Source organism: Nyctereutes procyonoides, unplaced genomic scaffold (genome assembly GCF_905146905.1).
Source record: "Nyctereutes procyonoides isolate TBG_1078 unplaced genomic scaffold, NYPRO_anot_genome, whole genome shotgun sequence".
NCBI lineage: Eukaryota > Metazoa > Chordata > Mammalia > Carnivora > Canidae > Nyctereutes > Nyctereutes procyonoides.
In genome coordinates, this window is record NW_026575136.1 from 6876002 (window position 1) to 6899456 (window position 23455).

Below are 23455 nucleotides of genomic sequence, written 5' to 3' on the forward strand. Positions count from 1 at the left end.
ATGCATTTGTAACTTGGTTTCTTACCACTTAGAAAATTACATATATGGAATAGACACTCAATAAATATTATATTAATGAACATCAACATATGTGGCACATCTTAGTTTAATATACCTCTTTCTGTGACAACAGATCAGAAAGAAATGAGAGATGCTAAATATGCATAAACACACAGAAATATTTCAATAGGATTTTTTTTATGTAGACCTATGTGACAAAATCCTCCAGAAGCAGGAAATCTGGTTTGTATTATACTAGTGCTAGATGAGTTTAAATAAGGGAACAATTGGTATTGGAATGTCTTTTTTTTTTTTTCTTTAAGCCAACAAGTAATGTTTTGAGTAACTGGAGTGTGTGCAATGCTTTACTAGAGGGTTAACAGCCCTCAAGTAGTGAAGAATTAAGCCTAGGAGATGGGTCTCCTACACCACTAAAAGAGAACTTGCCTTACCTTTCCACTAATGAAGTGATAGTAGAAGTTAAAAAGCCAACCTCAATGCTAGCTTTAGGCCTTTATCTATGCATTTCTTTGTGTACAAGACCTACAATCACGAATGACAATGGTATAAGTTGTCCACGGATAGTTAGAGTTTACAATTAGGGGAAATGATTATGTCTTTTCAGCTCTATTCTAGAAACCTTGCATTTGTGTTTCCTAACCTGGTGTCATTTGTCCAATAATGGAATGGTTTGTGAAATACTTTAATTTTGAGATTTCTTATTGTGTCTCATAAATATTTGGAAACTGCTACCATCGGTCTTAAAGCATGTTTCAGATGAATTAGATATACGCCATAGAGCATTCAAGGACAATCAATAGTTTTATCTTTCAATCGTTTTCAAATGAGCCTAAAGGAACATAAACCCATATAACAAAGAAATGTAATCTATGGCATGATGTTTTGGTAATGAAGTAAATATCATTATTTTCAGTTTATAATAATATACATATTCTTACATATGCATATATGTATGCATATGCACACATACAAAATAGTAGGAAATGTATAAAATAATAAATAAAACTAGAATCATTTTTATAATCCCGCTGTACACAGATAATTACCATTAATAGTTTACTGTATAATATGTAATACATATAACATATATATTACAGTTATATATAGTGTAGTGCATAATATATATAATATACATAATACGAAACATGTGTAACTTAACTGTTTCAGGATATAATGTGAAACTGAATAACTATCATAATGATGTTTCCTTCTTAAGTTGGCTATAGAGCATATACCAACCTGAGTGTATTGCTCAGATGTCTTGCATGTACGAAAATATTGCAGGTGCCGTTGTTACTAACTCATCAGTTACTAACTCAGCAGAACAATCCTAGCGCTGTAGCTCCATGATATCCGGACTATGCACTCTTTGTTCTTTGCTATAACTCCAGTGCCTAGTCCACTTTTGCAATATAATAAGTGCTCAATCAGTATGTGTTAAGTTGTATGCAAGGTTGGAGTTCACCAACTCAAGGCCTTTCCATCCAGAATCTATTGGAGTTTTTCTTTCCTTCTGTTTAACCCCAGTTGAGCACAGGTCCATTTGCCAAAAAGGGAGGGTTGTATAGCAGAAGTATTAACAATACCCACCTGACACCCTCTCCTGTGTTATCAAAAAGAAAACAATAATCTTCTTTATATTTCCTGAGAAAAGGAACTTTATTCTTTAGTCATGCTCACTGTCATGGCCGGGAGCATCTTCTTTAACTAGAAAAGAGTCTGATGACACCAGAATTTCTCAGAAGTTTGTCTGTGATCTAAATAGGATTTTACTGATGGTAGATATACTCAAACAGGTTGGTAGTTTATTTTGTCTTTGTGTCTGGAATTCTGCTTCCCTACCCCACTTCAGAGGCCGCAGCCAGAAGGGCTCTCTCCCTCACCTGAATGTTTAGCAGAAGCAAGCCATCAAAACCCTCCAGGAAGTGGCTAGCTAAAGGGTCTGAATTAGAGGCACCTCCCCAAAGAAGATCAAAAGTTATGCTCCACCAACACAGAGACACTGAGAAATGGTTGAATGTGTTCTAAATTAAACTGCCCTGGTGGTGAGCAGAGATCTGCCAAAATCTTTCAATTAATCACTTTTACCTTCAGGGCAGAGTTAGATGGAGAGTATTTCAATAGGTTTTTATTGGAACAGGGTTATTTCAGATATTAAACTATGTTGCACAAAGTAAAAATAATGTTATTTTTAAGTTGCTACTCTTGTTAAATAAAAGTTGGCAAGCATTCTCGGGGCCTGTATTGTGTCTGTGTATTTGTGTATGTGTGTGGCTCTTTTCTGTGCTGTAAGCCTCATTGATTTAAAAAAAAGTGAACAGCAATGAATTAGGTGGTAAACATATTCATACAACCATTTTCATTAATAATATGTCATAAATAATAGAAGAAAGGTTTTAAGTGTATAATTCTGTGCAACACAATTGAGATAGTTTTTTTTTTTTCCTACATCTTCAGCAGTAAGTTAATTAGAATCACCTGCATTTCCTTGGGTGGACACCAAATGGATTGCAAACAAAAACAGATTAAAATAGCTGCTGGAGCTCATGGCATACAGATGACAAGATTCACAAAAAGGACAACGAGGCACTGAAAATGTTCGCTTTTCAAACAATTTTAGAGGAAATTTAGCTCTTGCAACTTCTCAGTAAAAGCTGCTTGTAAGTGTTTTGCTGAAAGACTAGAACAGCTTTGTTTCTGATCCCTTGATGAGTGAGAGAAATGTTTAAGAAAGATCACTTTACAGAGAGATTCAGGCTGAAATGCGATGACTGTGATTCAAGCCAAGCCAAAAATTACAGTTCAGAATGAAAGGGGAGGGACGTGGTTTGGGAATCCATTTTCCCACATTCCTGAATCTCAATCATCCCAGCCAATGTTTAAAAAAAAAAAGTCCAATGGAAAACAATGAGGTCACTTTGTTTAGATGTTTAAAAAAAAATAGGGGTGGGGGGATCGAAAAGAATGAGAGCAAATATATGAATTTCAAGTCAATATCTATTTCAAGTATAATGGGATTAAAGGCTAGACTTTATGTAACTATTATGAGTTCATCACAAAAGGAGCCGTTTTTCAGCGTTTTCTTCTTGTTTGTGTTGGTAAGCCTTTTAGGGCATGTCTTTAACTTATAAAAGAGTTTGTTGCCAAATTTTTAAAACAAGAAGTGTACATGGGCATAGTCTACAGATCATTCCTTCCTAAGCTCCAAGCTTTCCTTACGAATAGTACCTTCAGGAAGCTGGGTTTCTTTCATTAAACCTGCTATGCCAATCCCGTGGCAGTGGTCACCCACTGCTGTTTGAATTTCACATTATGCTGGTGCATTTGCTTGCAAACTGCCAGATGATAATGGCTGATCAAATTAGACTGTTCATTCTTATTACTCATATTTATTTTAAAGAAACACTCTGAGCAAGTCACAATTCCAAAAAAAAAAAAAAACTATTTATTTACATCAGCATGATCACAGCAGAACATAACAATGGAACTCAAACAGAAAAGAAACTCAAAGAATGAGATGCAATGGACCAAATACCTTCCAGACACATGAAGTTTTTCCTCAAGATGAGAGCTCTCACTTAATGTTAATCAGAATCATTGGCCAATATTTGTAAGAAAAAAAAAGAGAGAGAGAGAAAGAAAAGAAAGAAAGAAACATGTAAAAGAATTTATCAAAGACTATTTCCAGGAACTTCGCTTCCCATTTTGCAGAAATCATTTCAGTTCATTACCTTTTGTCTTGTCAAATCAAGGATATTGGGTTTCCTAGTGAAATTTCACAGACAAATTCAAGGATACTCTGAGATCCTCCTTACCTTGAAATACTTTCAGAATGATTCTAAGATTGATAGAATTCTATAAACCATATTTGCGTCTACCATGCTGCAGGCTTCATATTGTTGGGCCTCAAATTCTTGGCTGAGTTTAGACAAATATGTAAGGATCAATGTTTGAGAAATGGGGAACCACACATAGGATGCCATCTTAGACTCCCATTTCATTTTACTCCGGTATTGGGGAGCGTATACGAATGACTTCCACCTGTATCACACTGGCATGTTGTAATAACTTCTTTAATAACTTCTTTCCTTTTGTTTTTAGTCTTATTTACCTAACAATTAGTATTCTATACATTTAAAAGCATGATTTTAAAGGCAATTGGCTTCGTAGTAAGTCTAAATGGAATGAATGCAAGCTGAACAAAATGTGTGGAGGTTATATGCAAAAATAAACCTAATACATAAAAACAATTACAGTAAATGGAAATCAGGATCTAGCCCTCAGTACTGATGTAAGTTTTCACAGCACTTTTTACATACTATTATCTACTGTTCTGGACTCTGATGGTATGGATAAATATCTCCAATTATGACACAATTAGTGAAATATCATGATAAGGAGTAAGTATAAATATAAGGGGAAAACTCTAATAGTTAAAGATAGTTCATATTGAGGAGAATGGCTTTTATGTTTCCAGTGACATTTAAAGAATCTGGTGTGATTCTCTTGTTATTCTTAAAGTGTCCAATGTCAGGCTTAAAAGGAACTGGAGAGATGGGAAACTAATACAATAAATGATTTTCCAATTTCTTTTCTAACAATGTCACTCTACACAAGAATAAAAACAATTCTTAATAATAGTAGGGGCACCTGGGTGGCTTGTTTCTGCTCAGTTCATGATCCCAGGTTATGGGAGGTGGGGCTTGGTGCTCAGCACAGAGCCTGCTTGAGATTCTCTTTCCCTGTGCCCTTCCTCCTTCTTGTGCTCTCTAAACAAACAAACAAGCAAACAAATAAATAAAGTCTTTTAAAAATGATAAGAAGAATACTTAAAAGTAAAAAAAAAATCAGCCATCTCTCCCCCCATTTGCAAATACTAGAGCCATAGATCTTTTCAAGGTATAAGTGGTACAATACAGAACCACCAAGAAACACAACTAGTAATGCTCTTAACACTCAGGATATTTTGTCCTTTTCCTCTTCCAATTTTAAGTTTATTTTTCCAGGTGATCAAATAGGATAAGACTGAGCAAAGAGCAAGTATGACATGAATGAATGATTGAATGAATGAATGAATGACGAATAAATGTGTAACTATTTTTGGCTAGGATCCTTAACAATTTTGTTTCCTAGTGTAACACCTTAAACAGATGTGAGTTTGGCAGTAGGGGGAGATTCGATAATGATCCTACACAAGTGGCCAACGAACCGTCCCTGAAGAAAAATCAACATCTCTCCCTCTGATCCAAAATTCTGTATTTGATACTATTTTGTCCTTAGTCCCATATATTATTTAATTTTTGCTATTTTAGTTTTAAGACAGTAATTTAAATCTGGAATTTGGTCCTTATCTATAACACTATCCATATAAACAATACAAAATAACGTTACATTTGTTAGCATCACAGGTCATAAATAGTTTTCTCAGAAATAAAAAAGCACCCTTCTCTTAGTACCTCTTTTTCACTCAAACATCTCTTTAAAAATTTTAGCAACAAAAATTTATCTCTTTCATATCTTAATAGGACTAAAATTCTTATTTTCCCTATGAATCTACTACAAAATATCTGGTAGATGAAAAACTTGTTTCATTCATATGTAAGTCTTTGAAAAAAAGACTATTACCCAAATCAATCGAGCAAGGAAAGTTAAAGATAATGTATAGCATTGTCAAATCACCTCTGGTACACCTGGCAATAATATAACATTGACTTTCAACTATACTTCAATAATCAAAGTTAAAACTAATTGAAAGTGGTATGATATTAAAAAGAAAAGACAGGCACGGGGGGGGGCACTTGATGGGATGTGCACTGGGTGTTATGCTATATGTTGGCAAATTGAACTCCAATAAAAAAATTAAAAATTAAATAAATAAATAAATAATAAAAAGGAAAGACAATTGTGACAATTGCCTCTATAACTTTTTATAGCAGAAACACAAGGAAGTAAAAAGAAAATATCAAAATGAGATGAAAATATAAAAGGAAGGGCTTATGAAACAAATGGAAGAGTAAAATATAATAATCTCAGTAATAAGGGGAACATTTGAGAAATCATAAGTGATAATAGAACTTCTGTAAATATGTAAAAAAAAGGACAGGAGTGAAAAAAATAAAAGGAAATGAGGGGTGTACTTAACCTGGACCCTATATTCACATATTTTCCCCACATTAGAATTAGAGACACATGAGTATTTTAAATATTCATAAAGTAATCCCAGGTCATTTACATCCCATATGCCGACAAAGAAAATTATTATATAGCAGTTATCCTCACAATCTAATGAGACTTTTGTTTTCAGTATGAAAAACTCTATCTTTATGAAAAGCAATATAGGGCCCCATTCAAGCTGGCATACTGAAAAAAACATGTCTGATTCTCCTTCCTCAAAAAATCCCCATGAAATAATAGAAAATATATGTCAAAAAAGAAAAAGAATAATAATGGTGCTGAAAACAGAAAAGGTGCCATCAGCCCACCAGAAATAGAAATTCCAGGAAGACAGAAAGCAGATGGGATCAAACAAGTAGAGAAATTAGAGCAGAAGAAACACCATTCCAGTAATTATTGGAATAAACACCATTCCAGACACAATAATTAGGCACAATTCTTTCCAGGGATGCACTAGAGAATATTCAAGCTTGGACTTTAATAAAAAGAGTAGAAATCGGCAAGAGGATAATAAATAAATAATTCACTAAATATCAGATCTAATATCTGGGAGACCTGGGCCCCTCTCCATTTATCCTGTACCAAGGAAGCACCTGCAGCAGCTGCTGGAGCCTGAAAACTAGTCCCATAAGGACAGAGGAGAGACTGGTGGCACCTGAGAAAGAAGGCAGTGCAGAATAAGGTGACTCAGGCCCTCTCTACACAATAGACACAGAGTTAGAGAACTTTGCACAGAAGCAAAGCCATTAAAGTATTATTATTCAAAAAAAGTTTCTCCCTCCTTCAGTAATTGAAGAATTCCTAGCCCATTGTCTACTCACCCCATCATCCTGTAAGAAACTCTCATTCTGTCGGTCCATGTAAGATTGAAGCCAATTGAAGGAAAAATAGATGTGTGCAAATACAAAAAATACCCTTGACCAACCATATATTCTCATTAATTCACTCTTTCAAGCATAATAACAATCTGATGTCTGAACAACATCCATCTTAAAGTAGTTTTAGATGGAAAAGAGACAATAAAGGGAAGGATATATCAAGAAAATAATATAAGGAACTTTTCTGATTGAAAGGGTCAAGATATAGACAAATCTGAGGAAAATTTTACTTCTACAAGTTTAAAGAGAAGAATCTTTTTTAAAAATCCTGATAGAAAAAGCAATTGACCTACAAAGCATCAATGATCAATTTAATAAAAAGACTTAAGAGCAGAGACACTAGAAGATAATGAAAGTGTTTTTTTTTTTCAAAGTTAGTAAAGTAAAAGTTTGTGAGGCTCCAGCAAGTATTTAAATCAACAATTCATTATGAAACAAAACAATCATGGAGATGGAAGAAATAAGAAAATTTACCAACCATGTACTTTGATGAATATAGAACTCCTAAAAATAAATCCAAAAGAGATAACAGTGGAACACAAGAGAGGAGCAGTAGTTCACTGGGACCCTGAGCTGCACTGCCCAATATGGTAATCATGAAGTTACACAATTTAAAATTAAGTAAAATAAAAATTCAGTTGCACTAGCCACATTTCAAGCACTCAGTAGTCAGCCAAACGTGGCCAGTGGACCTGACTTAAACAGGTAGATAGAACATTTCCATCATGTAGATAGAATCATTAGTACATTTCCATTGTCACAGAAAGTTCTTTTGGGCGGTGCTTAATTTGAAGAAATGAAGGAAACTGCAAAAGAAGACGAGAACACATCAGGCCTTGACTTTTGGGAGAGGTCATTTTTGAAGCAAAATTTTAGTGTTGAACCCAAATACCTTTTTTTTAATAGCAATTAATACTGACTTATAAGTAAGCCACAAAATCTTTATCTAAGTAAAATAAAATGATCAAAACTTTGAGAATACAAGCAATAATGTAAAAGGATAAAATTGAAACTGTGAAGGAGAGAAGGGGAAGGAAGAGGAAATGCACTATTTCTTATTTTTCTATAGTGCAGAGGCAATTTGATTTAAGAAACTGAAACAGGTCACTGTAACTAATAATAACAGAGAGAGTACATAGATAAGTGGTAAGAACTATCCACTAAACTCATTATCTTTTCTAATAGGGAGTCAATAAATACCAAAGTTAAATTAATAAACAGAAATATGGCACATTAACATAAAATGAATAACAAAAAATTAAAACAGAACTGTTCACAGTGACGATCTTTGGGTAGCAAAAGTGGGTAGATATAATGTTTTGCTATAATATTTTGTGTGGTTTAATTTTTCTTTTTTTCCCAAGAAGTGTATTTGCCTCTACAGTGAAAAAACTCTATTCAAAATGGCTATTATAAGTTAACATGTAGAAAAATATTCTTTTTTGACCTTCAGAATTGTGTCAACTACCCTAAGCTAATCATTCTTGACTCCTTGAAGGATGAAGGATGAACTTCTTGAAGGATGATCTTCAAGGCATCTCGCAAGGAGTTATTAATAGTTAAATAAAGCCAGAAAATAGATGCAGCATAAATATCAGTCACTGAGACAGAGTAGAAATTAAATTCAGAAAGAGTTTCGGGTTATATCCTGTACTCTCAGTCATTGAATTTAAAGGCTGAGAGCAAAGAAGTTGGTGATAGAAGACTGGAGACACTCAAATTAGAGGAGGAATAGATCTGAATGGCACATTGACTTCCCCTCGGGTTTGATTCTGAACTCAAGCAGGGCCTTCAAAAGACCAAGAAAGAAATGTGCAGCTCTCTTTGGGGGCATTCTGGGTGTTCCCATGCTCATTGGTTTTTGCCAGAGGGAAAAGCCAGAAGACCAAAGAATTGTGAGAATGACTCTTCTTGCGGTAGCTCTGGCCTCCTAGGAATTAGGAAGTGCCATAAATCTCGGGAGAGGGGCTGTTTGCGCAAACTTCCCAGCCCACATTTCAGACTCCAGGGGTTCAGATGCATTTCGTTATGTTCCAGGAAAACAAGCAAGCTTTTGGGGCACACCTCTCAACCAGGTTCAAAGTCTACGCCTCTGTGGTTTGTCCATCATTCAAGCTACCAAGAATGCTACCGAATCCACAGTTTGCAACTATTTTTAACAGGCTCATCTGCATTGTTGAAAACTGCCTGTATTTTGGCAGATAAGCCAGTCAACTCTGGAAACTGTGCTGGTCTCTTAGATTTCTTTTTGGAAAGTGTCTAAGATTTATAGTGGGAATTACTCATGACAGCTGCATTCTTTCCACTGGGTTTAGACCCACCATTTGGTCTAATAACTCCTAATTGTGTGTCTATCCTAGTCTAAGCTTCTTCAGAAGAAAAGGTGGGGGGTAGAGGAGAGAGACTTCTGAGAGTCTCCTATAGTGATACCCAGTGATTTTTGTCAACTGTAAAGACTGTTTTGAAGCTTAAGAAGGTCAGCTGATGATGAACAAATAAATGACATTTCAGTGAACATGGATTTCTTCAGAGAATTTTTCATTACTGTCATTAATGCCAGTTTGATAAAAACAAAACAAAACAAAAAAGTAAAATGACTTATTTTCACTGTGTTCCCAAGGTATTTTTAGCATAACAAGAAAAGTTCTTGTCAGCATCCAGTCATGGTATTTTCTTGAAAGAAGTACCTTTCAAAGTGATTTTTCTCCAAACTTCACCAGAGCACAACATGGGTACCTTGAAGTCATTGCACATTTAAAAATCATACGAGGTCTAATTATATTTCCAAAATAAGTAGTTTCCAATCCAGCAAGGATAATGTGGTCATGAAAAGGATGTCCAAATCCACCAATTTACATTGGTTTGGTTTGGCATCACTTTCAAAGTTCTTGGAGCAAAAAGAGGATGGCACGTGAATCATTGCAATTTGGGTAATAATTCCTAGGACTTGGGGTTTGCCACTCTGTGAGGCATTCAGGGGAAAACTAATCAACTTCAAGACTGTACCTATATAATTTATAACTGCTAAAATTCACTGATATGTTCCAGATTATTTTGCAAAATGTAATACCCTCCTTTTTAATATGTACTTTGTCATTTTCACTCTATTTATGTAATTTAAAAAGTATGATAGCAAGGGAGCATGAGCCATTTGAAGCAGGAGCCACTAATGTCAGAGATTGTTATCCTTCACAAGATATATGGTGTTGATATCTCTGAATCTAAAGGGCTTGGAAGTTGTGTCAAGTTAGATTCAAATTGCATCTAATATGTTTTGCTTTACTCCCTCTTACTTTCTGGTTTCTATCTTAAGCCACAAAGCAGTTTTTCTGTTGTGACTTAGTGCTACAACCATAGTGGTGGCACTGGTCTGAGTTACGTTCTCTGTCTCCATCCCCAGCCCTCCCTCCTTTTATCCCAAAAGAAAATTGGGTTATTAATTTAGGATGAGGCTGCTTTGTTTAAACAGTATAGTGTTTTCCAATTGCTCCAGTGTAATATATCCAACCCATACTGCTCTTTCAAATGTTTTTGATTACCGAACTCAAAAAAGAAAGAAAAAAGAGAGAGAAAGAAAAAGAATGAAAGAATGAAAGAAGAAGAAAGAAGAAAGAAAGAAAGAAAGAAAGAAAGAAAGAAAAGAAAGAAAAGAAAGAAAAAGAAAGAAAGAAAGAAAGAAAGAAAGAAAGAAAGAAAGAAAGAAAGAAAGGAAAGAAAGAAAGAAAGAAAGAAAGAAAGAAAGAAAGAAAGAAAGAAAGAAAGAAAGATCTTTTACTGAAATTTATGAAACACCAGGGATGGGGAGGGACTTTTTATGTTGTAACTTTAAATTTCTAGAAAAGGAAAAGAAAGTTTCGGATCCTGGGGAATTTCAGTAATTGAAACTCAGTTTACAACTCTAGGCAACATATACATCTACAGTTGCACATAAAATAATTAGAAAAGAAAGAGTTCTAGCTTCAAAATAGAAATGAGCTTGATTTTGTACCTTGAATAAAGAGATATGCATATAAAATAAAACTTAAATAAGGTCCTTATTTGCAATAAAAATTCATTGACATTCAAGTAATATAATTGACTATTGACCTCTGATAAGGGTCCAACTAATTAGCAAAAAAAAAAAAAATTAAAAAGAATTATATAGTAAATGTCCTTATTTGTATTGTAATAGATTTCAAGTGACATTTCACCTTGAATCATTATTTTAAATAGGGTTAATTTGACTGATTTTATAAAAAGCATATTAGGATTTCTCACTTGGGGAATGTGGGTCTGCATATTCCATCAATGTTTCTGTTTACTAAAATATTCTTTTTCTCAAATTCTTTCAGAGAAACTGATAACTCATGGGAAAATACCAGACTACTTTCATTTGGTGAAATTTAGTCTGTTTGTGGTGGCAAGCAGGATGACATTATTCACCAATCATGGTTTTGAGTGACCTTTGTCTAGTTTTAAATCCAAAACTATTACCAAAGGCCCCAAACTTGCCACCAGAAACATTTTTCTATGGATAATATGGAGCCACTTAAGGTGATTTGGAAGAAGAATTCCAAAATATTTTCCCTTATTGGCCACGTGGTTCAGAAAAGAATTAAACATAGTCCCAAGAGGGACTATTTCAAAAGGGACACATTTACTTGAAAGCTTTGATATTTTTTAAAATCTAAAATATTATTTAATATTTTTATGGGTTAAATCTAGGTACCAGACACTACCTAATGACAAAGCGAGGAAAGTAGTGGGTAGTAAATTATAAAGTTCTGGGTATATGTATAAACTGAAGACCATTATGGTCACATACTAAAACTAGGAGTTGTTGGCATATCGAACTCCAATAAAAAATATACAAAAAAAAAAAAAGAATGGGAAAAAAATAAAACTAGGAATTGTATACTAGAAAACTTTTAGGTAGGATGATTGTTACAGTGCAGTTGTCATATGTACATTGTACTTAAAAAGCAAACATGTTGGAGTCACTTTTGATGAATGGAGCTATTTTGTACATTAGGAAGAAATAATATATGTGACTTCTATAGATGTATGTGTCTTAGACACTCATATACACACTAATGGGTGTCCAACCTCATCTTAATTCCTCACAAATTCATAATTCTCATGAAGGGACAGAGACTTGGTAATTTATTATTAGATTGCTCTAGACCTACAAAACTCAAACCAATTAATACACTTGCTAATAACAACTATTGCATTGTATTGATATTATTCCAAATTGCTCTGTGGTTTATCACATGGCTGGGTCAAAATCATGAAGATGAACAGGTGGGCAGAGAGGATTTGTAGGGGAGGGAAAATACTTTGTATCATTTTTTAAATGATGGATACATGTCATTATGCATTTGTCCAAACACAGAACAATACACTACCAAAATGAACCATAATGCAACAATTATGATGTAACAATGTGGGTTCCTCAATTGTAAAAAATGTATCACTCTAGTGGGGTGATGTTCATAACGGGGAGGCTATGCATCTATCAGGGACAGGAAGCATATGGGAAATCTCTATACCGTCCCTACAATTTTGCTGCAAACTTAAAACTACTCTAAGAAAATGAAGTCTTAAAAAATACTGAATGATTGTTTCAAATTATACTATTAATGCCAGTGTTGCAAGTTATTTTATTCTATCCTAAACTACTGAAGAAATATTATGCACCATGGCAGAAATGTTCTTACTATCAAAGAGATCATTTCATGTCAGCAAAGGGCTTTACAAAGCCCTTATTCTGTTATATTATGACAATAATTTCTACCAATTTATTTAATACTTTTGATCATGAATTCAAGTGTTTAATCATGGTGCTACACCATTTCTCTGGACAAGCAGCTGAGATAGTTGACTCGTAACCTCATCCCTGGCCTCTCTGAGGACCTGGACACATCAAAGAATATACACTCTTGACATTAAATGTTATCCACATTTTTTAAGGACAATAATTGTGTTTCAGTAAATGTTTCTATTTTCGTTTTTCCTCATTTTTTAATAACTTGGTCATGGAAATAACTAGATGCTATAAATAGATGTGTAGAAAACAAGTGGTTGATTATCCAAATCCACTGCCAGGATAAGTTATTCTGAATTATAGATGACCAGTTTTAAAATACTCTGAAAGTAATTTCAGCATTTTGCCAAGGACTTCTTTATTTTCCATCCATAAGGGAGTACTCCCGTTACCTGTAATACATTAGAGATTATCAAACTAGTTATACATCTGGAATAGAATTTTCATTCTGTAGTTTAAAGTAATCGGAACAATGCAAGTTATGTTATAGTGATTACAAGAAAAAAAGAATGGAATTGGATAGGATGGAATAGAAAGAATAGAATAGAATAGAATAGAATAGAATAGAATAGAATAGAATAGAATAGAATAATAAATGAAAGGAGGGAGTGGAGGAGGGAAAGAAGAGGGAAGAGAAATTCCACAAATGCCTTGGGTTGTTTTCTGTCCAGAAAGGGGCAATAATATATATGCGAAAGTTCTTGACCTACCTACTACCAGTTTAATTCCTGTCTTTTCCTTGAGACTGAATCTTAACTATAATGTGAAATCCAATACTACCTATTGCTCTTCTATGATTCAACTAGATTCAAATCTGTTGGTGATCGACTATAATTGAATTTTATGATTAGTTGGTTGAAATTAAACTATTGAAGATTGCTTGGTTGAGAGCATAGAAATGTTTCCTCTATGAGGAAGGGATATTTGGTATTGATTTACTATTACCTACCTTCCCACATTTTTTTTTCTTTTATCATCTCAGTTCTTTTATGACCAAATATAAAACATGCCCTTTTATTTTCAGGTCTAGATGTTGATGGAATATACCGAGTTAGTGGCAATCTGGCAACAATACAGAAGTTAAGATTTATTGTCAACCAAGGTAAGTGATTTCTTCACTTCATTTTTTTCCCATAGTTTCATCTCTGGCAATATTTCAGACTCTGTGCTGTATGTATTATGAATCTGTAATGATAAATATTTTGAAGGGAACAAGAGAAAGTTGAAGAAATTAAGCAATTTTCAACAGAGAAGTAAGAGATAGTCAGTTTACGTGGAGATTAATAGAATAGAGAGAGAAGCAACTAACAGTTTATGTGAAACAAATAATTAGTGGAATATGACAAACTGAAAAATGAAAAAAAGAAAAATAAGAGCATAAAAGAGAGGAAAATAGCCTGGCTTTGAAAAATGGTGCTGGCATATAATAAGCACTTAATGCATGTGAATAAATAATTGAGTAAATGAATGATGGAAAAGTAAGGGTCATAATCACAAATGTTAGAAAAATATGTAATAGGTAAGTAGGAGAATTAAAAATTAGGAAACTACATTTATCATCAAAGAATTACAAATTAAAACAACACTGGGATACTACTAAACACCTGTTAGGATGGCCAAAAGCAAAACCACTGACAACACCAAATGCTGACAAGGATGTGGAGCAACAGGAATTCCCATTCACGACTGCTTGAAATGCAAAATGGTACAGGGACTTTGAAAAATAGTTTTATAGGTTCTTATGAAAGCATATTTATACCAAGCTATTCAGCACTATGCTCCTTGATATTGGCCCAGATGAGTTCCAAACTTGTGTTCACACAAAAACCTGTGAACAAATATTTCCAGCAGCTTTACTCAAAACTGATAAAGCCTGAAAGCAACCAAGATGTCCATCAAGAAGTAAATGGGTAAATGAACAGTGGCACATACATATATTGGAATATTATTCAGTGATAAAAAGAAGTGAGATCTCAAGTCATGAAGAGGCTTGGAGGACCCTTACATGAAATTGCTAAGTGAAAAAAGCCAGCTTGAAAAGGGTATGTAAAAAAAAAAAAAGAAAAGAAAAGGCTATGTACTGTATGATCCTAACTATAGGAGATTCTGGAAAAGACAAAACTATGGAGACAGCAAAATATCAGTGGTAGCAAAAGATCTGGGGGGTGGAAAGGATGAATCAATAAGTTCAGGGGATTTTTAGGGCTGTGAAACTATTCTGTTTGGTATTGTAATGGTGGATACATGTCAGCATACATTTGTCAAAACTATATAATATACAACACTAAGAGTGAACCTTAATGTAAACTATAGACTTTGGTTAGTTTCGACATGGCTCATCAATTGTAGCAAATGTACCACACTAATTAAAAATAATAGAGGAATTGTGTGTTGGGATGGGGGGGGGACAGAGGGGGCATATGGGAACTCCGTATTTTCTATTCAGTTTTTTCTGTAAACCTGAAACTTCTCTTTAAAAAAACTATGAATTAAAAAAAATTAAAACAAAAAAATAGGAAATGTTATAGAAAACAAGCAGACTCAAACATCTTAAGTTGGCCAAGGATAGAGTACTGGTGGAACTATCTATCTCCACAAATTTCTATAGATAGTAAAAGGTAGGACTTTGAATCATCTTTGTCCATTAACCAAGAATAGCCCTAGGGTGTGCATAAAGGGAGGTTTTAATTAATATTTGTTGAATGATGTGTGTGTGTTGCAAATAGAAATATTAATACTGAGAAGCATTAAACCCTCCAACAGTTTAATTTGGGTTGAACTACCCTTTTAAGTGTTGACTGCAATACTTCTGGCCAGTGGGCACATGATTTTTATTTCTGAGAATCTTTATAACCAAGAATCTCCTCAGCTCTGTTTGCTTATTAACGTGAACCTTTATATTTCACAATTACTCTCCGTCCAAGGCAAAAACAAAAACAACAAAAACAAACAAAACAAAACAAACAACCCCCCTCCACGCTGAACTTAGCTTCACTCCATTTATTCATATTGGCCCCATTGGACTGAACCAGAATGCCCCCTCTGTGAGTAAAAATTGGATAAAATAGGCCCAGCCTCATTTTCATTCCTGCTTATAACCAGCTAAAATCATTCTTTTAATATATTTCATACTGAAGCCATATCCTGATTGGGATTCTAGACAGCTGGGCAACACATTTCTCCTACAAAGAAGAAATCTCAAAACAGAAGCCATGCTAGAAACAAACACTAGTTGCATTTCCTGCCTTTAAAAAAAAATTATGCTCAGCAGTTTGAAAAGGCAAAAAAAAATCTGCAATGAAAATATGAAATCTGTCCATCTCATCTTTTGCAATCCAGACTTCAACGTCCTCTGAGGCTGTGTAACTGCTCATGTTTCCATGAGAGTTGACAATGTAAAGCTGGACAGAGGCCTGAGTTGGTATCTGGTAGCAGAGAATTGTCAGTAAACTGTCTCCCTGGTTTATAGCACTGTCACAATGCAGCATGCTCAACGCAAATTATGCTACATTAGGACCTTTGATACTGGCGATTTCGTCCAAGTTGTGTTGTGGAGTTTTTTGAATTAGATGATAAAAGAATGCCTATACCGGCCTGTCTCAAATTTTGCTAATCAGATTATGCTTTGAATGAAATCTCTGGAGTGCACCCATAGCTTTGGTGCTAACACCGTACCTTCCCTCCATCTGCACACTGGTCTCTAACAGCAGAGCTGACTTAGAAGAGAATCAGTGCTAGGTACAAAGAGGTTGACTGTGTACATTGGAGCCTCCCCTCTGGGTGTGTGTGTGTGTGTGTGTGTGTGTGTGTGTGTGTGAGTGTGTGTGTGTGTGTATGCAATGAGATAGAGTGGCCATGAGCGATAGATAATTCCATGAAAAGCATAAAGCGATATGTCAATGCAGTATATTCTTTTTGTTTTCAAAGATGGAACATACATGATTTTGGTATACTCCCTTTGTGTTAATACCTTTTGTCTCCATGTTCACATTCCACAAAGTTTCCTCTTTTATAAGGGTCTAAATATACATTTAAAACATGAACAAGGCCTACCCACCATTAGGCTAGACAAATGAAAACTGATTTGGGGGATTTTCAAGAACAGTTCAATTGCAATTTATGTATTTTGCTAACTTTCTTGAATGCCATAATCATCAGCAATTCTAAATACACCAGTTGAATGATTCAATTTGTTTTGGTTTTCTGTTTGACTCACTAAATCAGTAGGAATTGGACACCCTCATTATACTTCCAGATCAGATGGCACACAAGTTAAATTCAAAGGGATCACTTTTGAAAAGCATGTTCTGATGATAACTAGTAACCAGGATAATAATCATAATAATTATTATTATAAAACTAGCTAACATATTTTCATAACTTGCTACATTCCAGGTGCTATACTAAGTGCTTTACTTATGTCATTTAATTTAGTGTTTTTTACCATCCCATAGAATAGATACTATCCTCATTTTAAAGGTGAGGAAACTGAGGCCCCTGGACGTTAAATCCTAAGGTTGTAATTCAAGTAAGTGAAAGAATTAAGACTAGATCCCTGGTGCTTCTGACTCAGAGCCTGTGCTGAAAGCCACTGCTGCCATTGGGCATTCCCCACTCACTAATTGTTGTTACCTTTTTGTCAAAGTGTGTATTGGTCTTTTCATGCTACACCACTTGTTAGTCACTTTCTGTTTACACCTGTAAATGGTGTTTGTAAGTGACAAGTCCAGCCATAGGAGTTTGGATAGAACAGTTCAAGAAAGAAAAAATGCAGAGGAAAATGCCAAACATCACACTTACAAAGAAGCCCGGAATTCTTTGTGAGGCATTCTCTATAAGGCTTTACGTATCTGTGTTTGGACCAAGAAACAACTTTAATACAATATTCTGTCGCAGTCTTCAGCAGTCACTGAGAACTCTTGGTTTACTGGGTCACCGGTGCATAAAAAAGCAGTGCTGGGCCTTGTTTACTGTATTTGGTGACAGCTTTTAGTGACATTTTGCTGAGGCAACTCTTCCACTCTATGAAGGCATCCCCCAAAGAAAACTGGTCCATGACCTTAGATGTCAACCTGTCAACAGCCTGTGACACTGTGTTGATTCTTCAGAATGATCTGTGTGACCTGATGGTTTTCTTGCATGGGGTTACTTCTGCACAGGACTGACTGTGGAATTGAGGATGCTGCATCACTGTCTTGAGCACGTTTGACAGTGGGTCTTGGAAATCCCACCGGGTTGAGTTCCCCTCCTCCTGGTATCAACACCCTGGTTTGGACTGCCCTTCTAGGCTTATTGCTCAAACTCCAAAATCAGTTCAGACTCTCTTTGGTACTGCTAGATGCTCTCTTTCACCCTTTAACAAGGGGACAAGAAAGACTGGCACCCTTTTTGGAAAATATCAACTATGAAGCTTCCCAAGCCCATGAGCCAATGGGAGAACTATGAAGCTGTAGGGGAAGAACCCGGTGGGAATGTTCCAGACTAGTGTTTCTTAATACACAGTCACAAATATTCCCTCTAACCATTTCTCTGAACTGGAGGAAGTTACTTCCCACCAAGATTTTAGACATGTTTTCCATATATAGGAAAAAATTTTAAAGGAAGAATCTTAGGGACACCTCCTTCACTTTTTCACACCCAGAGGAACAAAATATATAAATGCTATAAATCTACGTGGCCAAGAATCTTAATTGGGTGTGTGGGTGTGTGTATGTGTGTGTGTGCATATGATTGCGCGTGTATGTTGTTTTAAATGGGAGAGGGTTTTTTTTTCCCCCATTAATTTACAGTCTTGCACTTTGCATATCTTTATTCACCCAGATCTTATTGGCATAATAATCCAAATTAAACATTGGCTTAAAGAGATGAATTTGCTTATTTTGAACATGCTAAGAATAAGCTCCATTGAAAATAAACTATTAGAGAAACAATTTCATGTTACCAACTATATCTAAACTACTTTTATATAGACTTGTACCACAATGCCAAGCAAAGCATTAACTTTAGAGCTACCCTCATGTTTTTTTCATGTTATTTGCAGCATCAAAAATTGAATAAAAGAGGAAAGAGAGAAAGAATGTGAACAATTGGCAGTTCTGTTCTCATAAAATAGCCCTTGTATCAAGTCCGTTCACTTTTCTATTAAGTGCATTTATATTGCCCTCTTATTTTTAAAACAAGGTATTTCCTTAAGCCTACTTTGCTCCGACTGCCAACCACAGCAATAGCAAAACAAACTGTTATTTGCTGTATCCCATTCCGCAGGGCGGTTTTTTTGGTAAGTCGAATCATTGATATTGCACCTTTCTGGCTTCCATGTGACAAGATTATCTTTTAACAATGATTTATTTTTCCCATTAAAGCCAAAAAGATCACTTGATCATAAAAGGGCCAGACTCTTAACATCGTTCAGGGCTTTGGAAACTAAGACCTCATTTTTCAGCTACATTGAGTCAGGGAGCTCAAAGACTATTGATGGCAAAACTTGTATGGCTTTCTAGCTGCTTAAGAAAATGTGTTGTAATTAGTAAATAATGCTGAACAGAAGTCAAAACATTAAGCTCTTCCCATTCATACACATTTATATAGTCTTTAGTTTTTATGCAATATTATTTAAAAATAAAAAAAAGATTTTGGGACACCTGGGTGGCTCAGCGGTTGAGCGTCTGCCTTCAGCCCAGGGTGTGATCCTAAAGTCCTGGGATTGAGTCCCACATCGGGCTCCCTGCATGGAGCCTGCTTCTCCCTCTGCCTGTGTCTCTGCCTGTCTCTGTCTCCATGTGTCTCTCATGAATAAATAAAATATTTTAAAAATAAAAAAAAAAGATTATATCTTTAAGTAGTCTCTATACCCAGTGGGAGGCTTGAACTCATGCTCTACTGACTGAGCCAGCCAGGTGCCCCAGTTTTTACACTGTATTCTAATAACAGCTTTATGAATATTTCCAGTATCAAAAATATTCAAATTCTGGCTAATATTTTAAAACAAAATTATATCATACATTTATTGTGAGTTATGTTTTATAATTTGTTATATGCCAAGCTATAAGGAGCCTACCTAACGCTATGGTGAAACAGAGGCAGAGATCATCCAGTAGATAGAGAACACCGGGTAGAAATCAATGAAACTGCCTCCTTATCTTGCTTCTGAGCTATTTGTTAGGCTGATGGAAACAACTTTAACCCCTTCGAATCTCAAAGTCTTTATTTCCAAAATGGTAATAGTAAGGAAAATGTGAGGACTTTAAAAACTCTGAATCAGCCAAGTGATATTTACTATTGAACTTTAAGATGTTAGATAAAATCAGATCAATATCAATTATTTCTCTTACACAATCATGATACTAAATATTAATAAGCAAATATGGTTTTGGGTTTCCACATGATTGAATTTTCTTTGATAATATCAAGATTCTTTGTCTAGGAAGAAATATCAAGTGTGGGAAATCTTTGGAGATTCCCTGCCATCCAATGGTTTAGTCTTACTAGCCAAATTCATGGGATTTTGGAGCTCCTGAACACAAAAGAGAAGTTTAATTGTATTTTATCACTTTTGAGTGTTGCCAGATTCCAAAAAGATAGTCCCATCCATGTTCATGGGAGAGGGTGAGTAAAAGCTACTGAAATTTCAGGTTTTAATTCAGTTAAGGCTTTTCCATGGAGATTTGGCCATTGGGTCTAGGAATTAAATCAGTCAGAGTTATGCAACTGCCAATCCCCAAGGAAATCCCTAAGGATATTTATAAAAATCCATTATCAGGGTGCCTGGGTGGCTCAGTCAGTTAAGTATCTGCCTTCAGCTCAGATCATGATCTCAGGTCTTGGGATTGAGCCCTACATCTGGCTCCCTGCTCAATTTTGAGTCTGCTTCTCCTTCTCCCTCTGTCCCTCCCCTTACTTGTGCTCTCTTGAGCTCTCACTCTTTCTCTCTCTCTCTCTCAGATAAATAAATTTTAAGTCTTTATTTTTTTAATTTAAAAAATAAAAAGCCATCATCAGCATAAATCATCATTCACCAACAGAATTAAGTAGTAAAAATTAAAAATTAGTGGGGAAACATACCAAGCTTACTTCTGCTCTTAACTATGTTCGGTATCCCTGGCTGCTGACACTGACTACATTTCAGAACTGTATTAATTATCCACTACTGCATAACAATATTACCCCCAGCTTAGCTATTTAGAGCAACACACATTTATCATCTCCCACTTTTTGTGGGTCAGAAATCTGGGTATGGATTAGCTGGATCCCCCATAAAGTTACTATCAAGATGTTGGCCAGGGGAGGGTCCTCATCTGGAGGCTCAGCTGGAGGCAGATCTGCTTCCAAGTTCATGTGATTATTAAGATTTAGTTCCTTGTAGTTTGTTGGATTTAAGACCTCAACATTACTGGCTGTTGGCCAGAGGTCTGGACCTCTCCATAGGCAGCTTGTTTCATCAAAGCAAGGGAAGGAGACTAGTGTCTAAAGCAGAAGTTATAATCTATGTAAGATAACCATAAAGGTTATAACCCATCACCTTTAGTACATTCTGATGGTTAGAACCAAGCCACAGTTCCTATCTATACCCTGGCGGAGGAGATCATACAAAGCATAAACACAAGGAGCAGGGGACATTAGGAGTCATGTTAAAGTCTGTCTAAAGTTGGGGAACTTTTAAATATAAAGATTTTGGAGTCCAGTCATAAAAGTTCTAATATAGAAAGTCTGGGGTTGGAGCTATATGTATGTATTTTAAAAGAGAAACTCTCCAAGTGAGTCAAGTGCATAGCCAGGTTTGGGAACCCCCGCACAATATCCAGCTAGTTTTATATTGGTTATCTAGCAGAGACAAGACCTACAAGCCATAAATCAGACAAAGTTTTTATTTGAGTAAGGCAGAAATAGACTATGAACTCCTTTTTGGTTGACAAAATTTCTAGCGATGAGAGGCTTTCTCTTTGACTATTGATTGATGTAATCATGTTCACTAACTTTTATGGACTCTGAGTCATAATTTGGAGTATAACAAAAAAATGCCATGGGTATAAGATGTATGTTAGTAGTACGATTAAAATTACTGACATATTTTGTACAACTATGATCTTTTTCCATTGTAGATTCTAGAATAAATTAAAAAGATAAGATGTTTTACCTAAAGATGTGCTTAAAAAGCTAAGGAGTAAATAATATTTTAAAACATAAGAGAGTGATACTGATGCTGATGCTAGCTAGCATTTAATTGAGAATCTACTGCATGGCATGTATGGAAAATTAGACTTAACTTTCACCCTCATAAAAGTTTGCAAGGTAGATAAACTTTATGATCCATATTACTCACACGAGAAAATCGTGGTTCAGAAAGATTAAGTAACTTTTCTAAGGCCGCAATATTAATATGTTTTGAAGCCAGACAGTGAATCCATTTTAAACTTACTCCAAAGAATATATTACTGAGTGCTGGATTCAATTTACCATGGGAGAAGGGGCAAAGAGACATGTTCTTCTTTTTAACATCAAAGAATCCAAAACCCACTTATTCTCGTTATATTACTTTACTTTCTTGGTGTCCAGTCTGTGGAACCCTTTTATAAAAGAAAAACTTCATTTCAAGAATTCTTTTACTAAATAACTCCTAACTGTGACTTCATCAGGAGTGGGAAAGTCTGATTCATCACTGCATCCCCAATACAGAAAAGTGCCTGTTACTGTATATGGACTAAGCAAAGATTTGTTTAAGAGAATGACAGACTTCTAACACAAACCAACTCTATGTCAATATTCATTGAGATACTGTATTATGTTTCATTTCTTGAGTGTCTTGGTAAAGAAAACTCAAACTATATTTTACATTGTATTTTTCCCCAGACTCTTATAAATGAGCATTTAATTTTAGATTGGATAAAAGAATCAAGGGACAGAAATGAAGAGGGAAGAACCCTGTATCCCCTTTTTTTCTGCCTTCATATACCTTTGAGGAGGTATGACTTACTCTTTCTTCACAAAATATGTTACTAGCAATTAGGAGAGTCAGGAATGCAATTGGAAGCAGTGGTATAAGTCGGTTTGCCATCTCGGCTCTCCATAATGTTGGGTATAGTCAGGCAGACAGAAAATCTGTATCAGATAATAATGAAACGATTGCCCTTGCTAAGCCCGTATTCTGAATTTTGAATTTTGAAAGGATGCTTTTGTTTTTGTTTTCGCACAGGAAGTCCCTGTTGCTGGTAATTTCAGCTTCTGTGACTCACATATATTTATCTAGCACCTCTTTTCCAAGTGTTCCATGTAGTTTAAAAGCATTTTCTAACAAAAGCGTGCTATAGAAAAGTAAGTATTCTTATCACCTCAAAACTGCTTCTAAAAAGGAAAAGTAACAGGTGCAAGGCTAACAAGGATTTTTTCAGGTTTCCACACAAAACCTCAAGATAAAGTGTCCAAAATTTACAAATGTGGGGGACTGAAGTAATGCTCAAATGAAAATCTGAATGACTTAGAGTCAAATAGACTTCAAAACCCCTCTTTTATGCTTTCGGATTCATGGGCCCACTGGAAAGAATGGCAGGTATCCCTGTCAGCTTTCCTCCTTTCTGAAGGT

The 23455-nt window shown here is 35.2% G+C and overlaps 1 protein-coding gene across 1 annotated transcript in view; it reads left to right on the forward strand.

The window, feature by feature from the left end:
* Positions 1–23455, forward strand: part of LOC129495519 (rho GTPase-activating protein 15) — a 617088-nt gene that overhangs the window by 406122 nt on the left and 187511 nt on the right. Inside the window, exon 11 of the mRNA XM_055303107.1 lies at positions 13904–13981. Within this exon, the coding sequence (XP_055159082.1) occupies positions 13904–13981 (78 nt within the window). The remainder of the gene's footprint in view (positions 1–13903; positions 13982–23455) is intronic.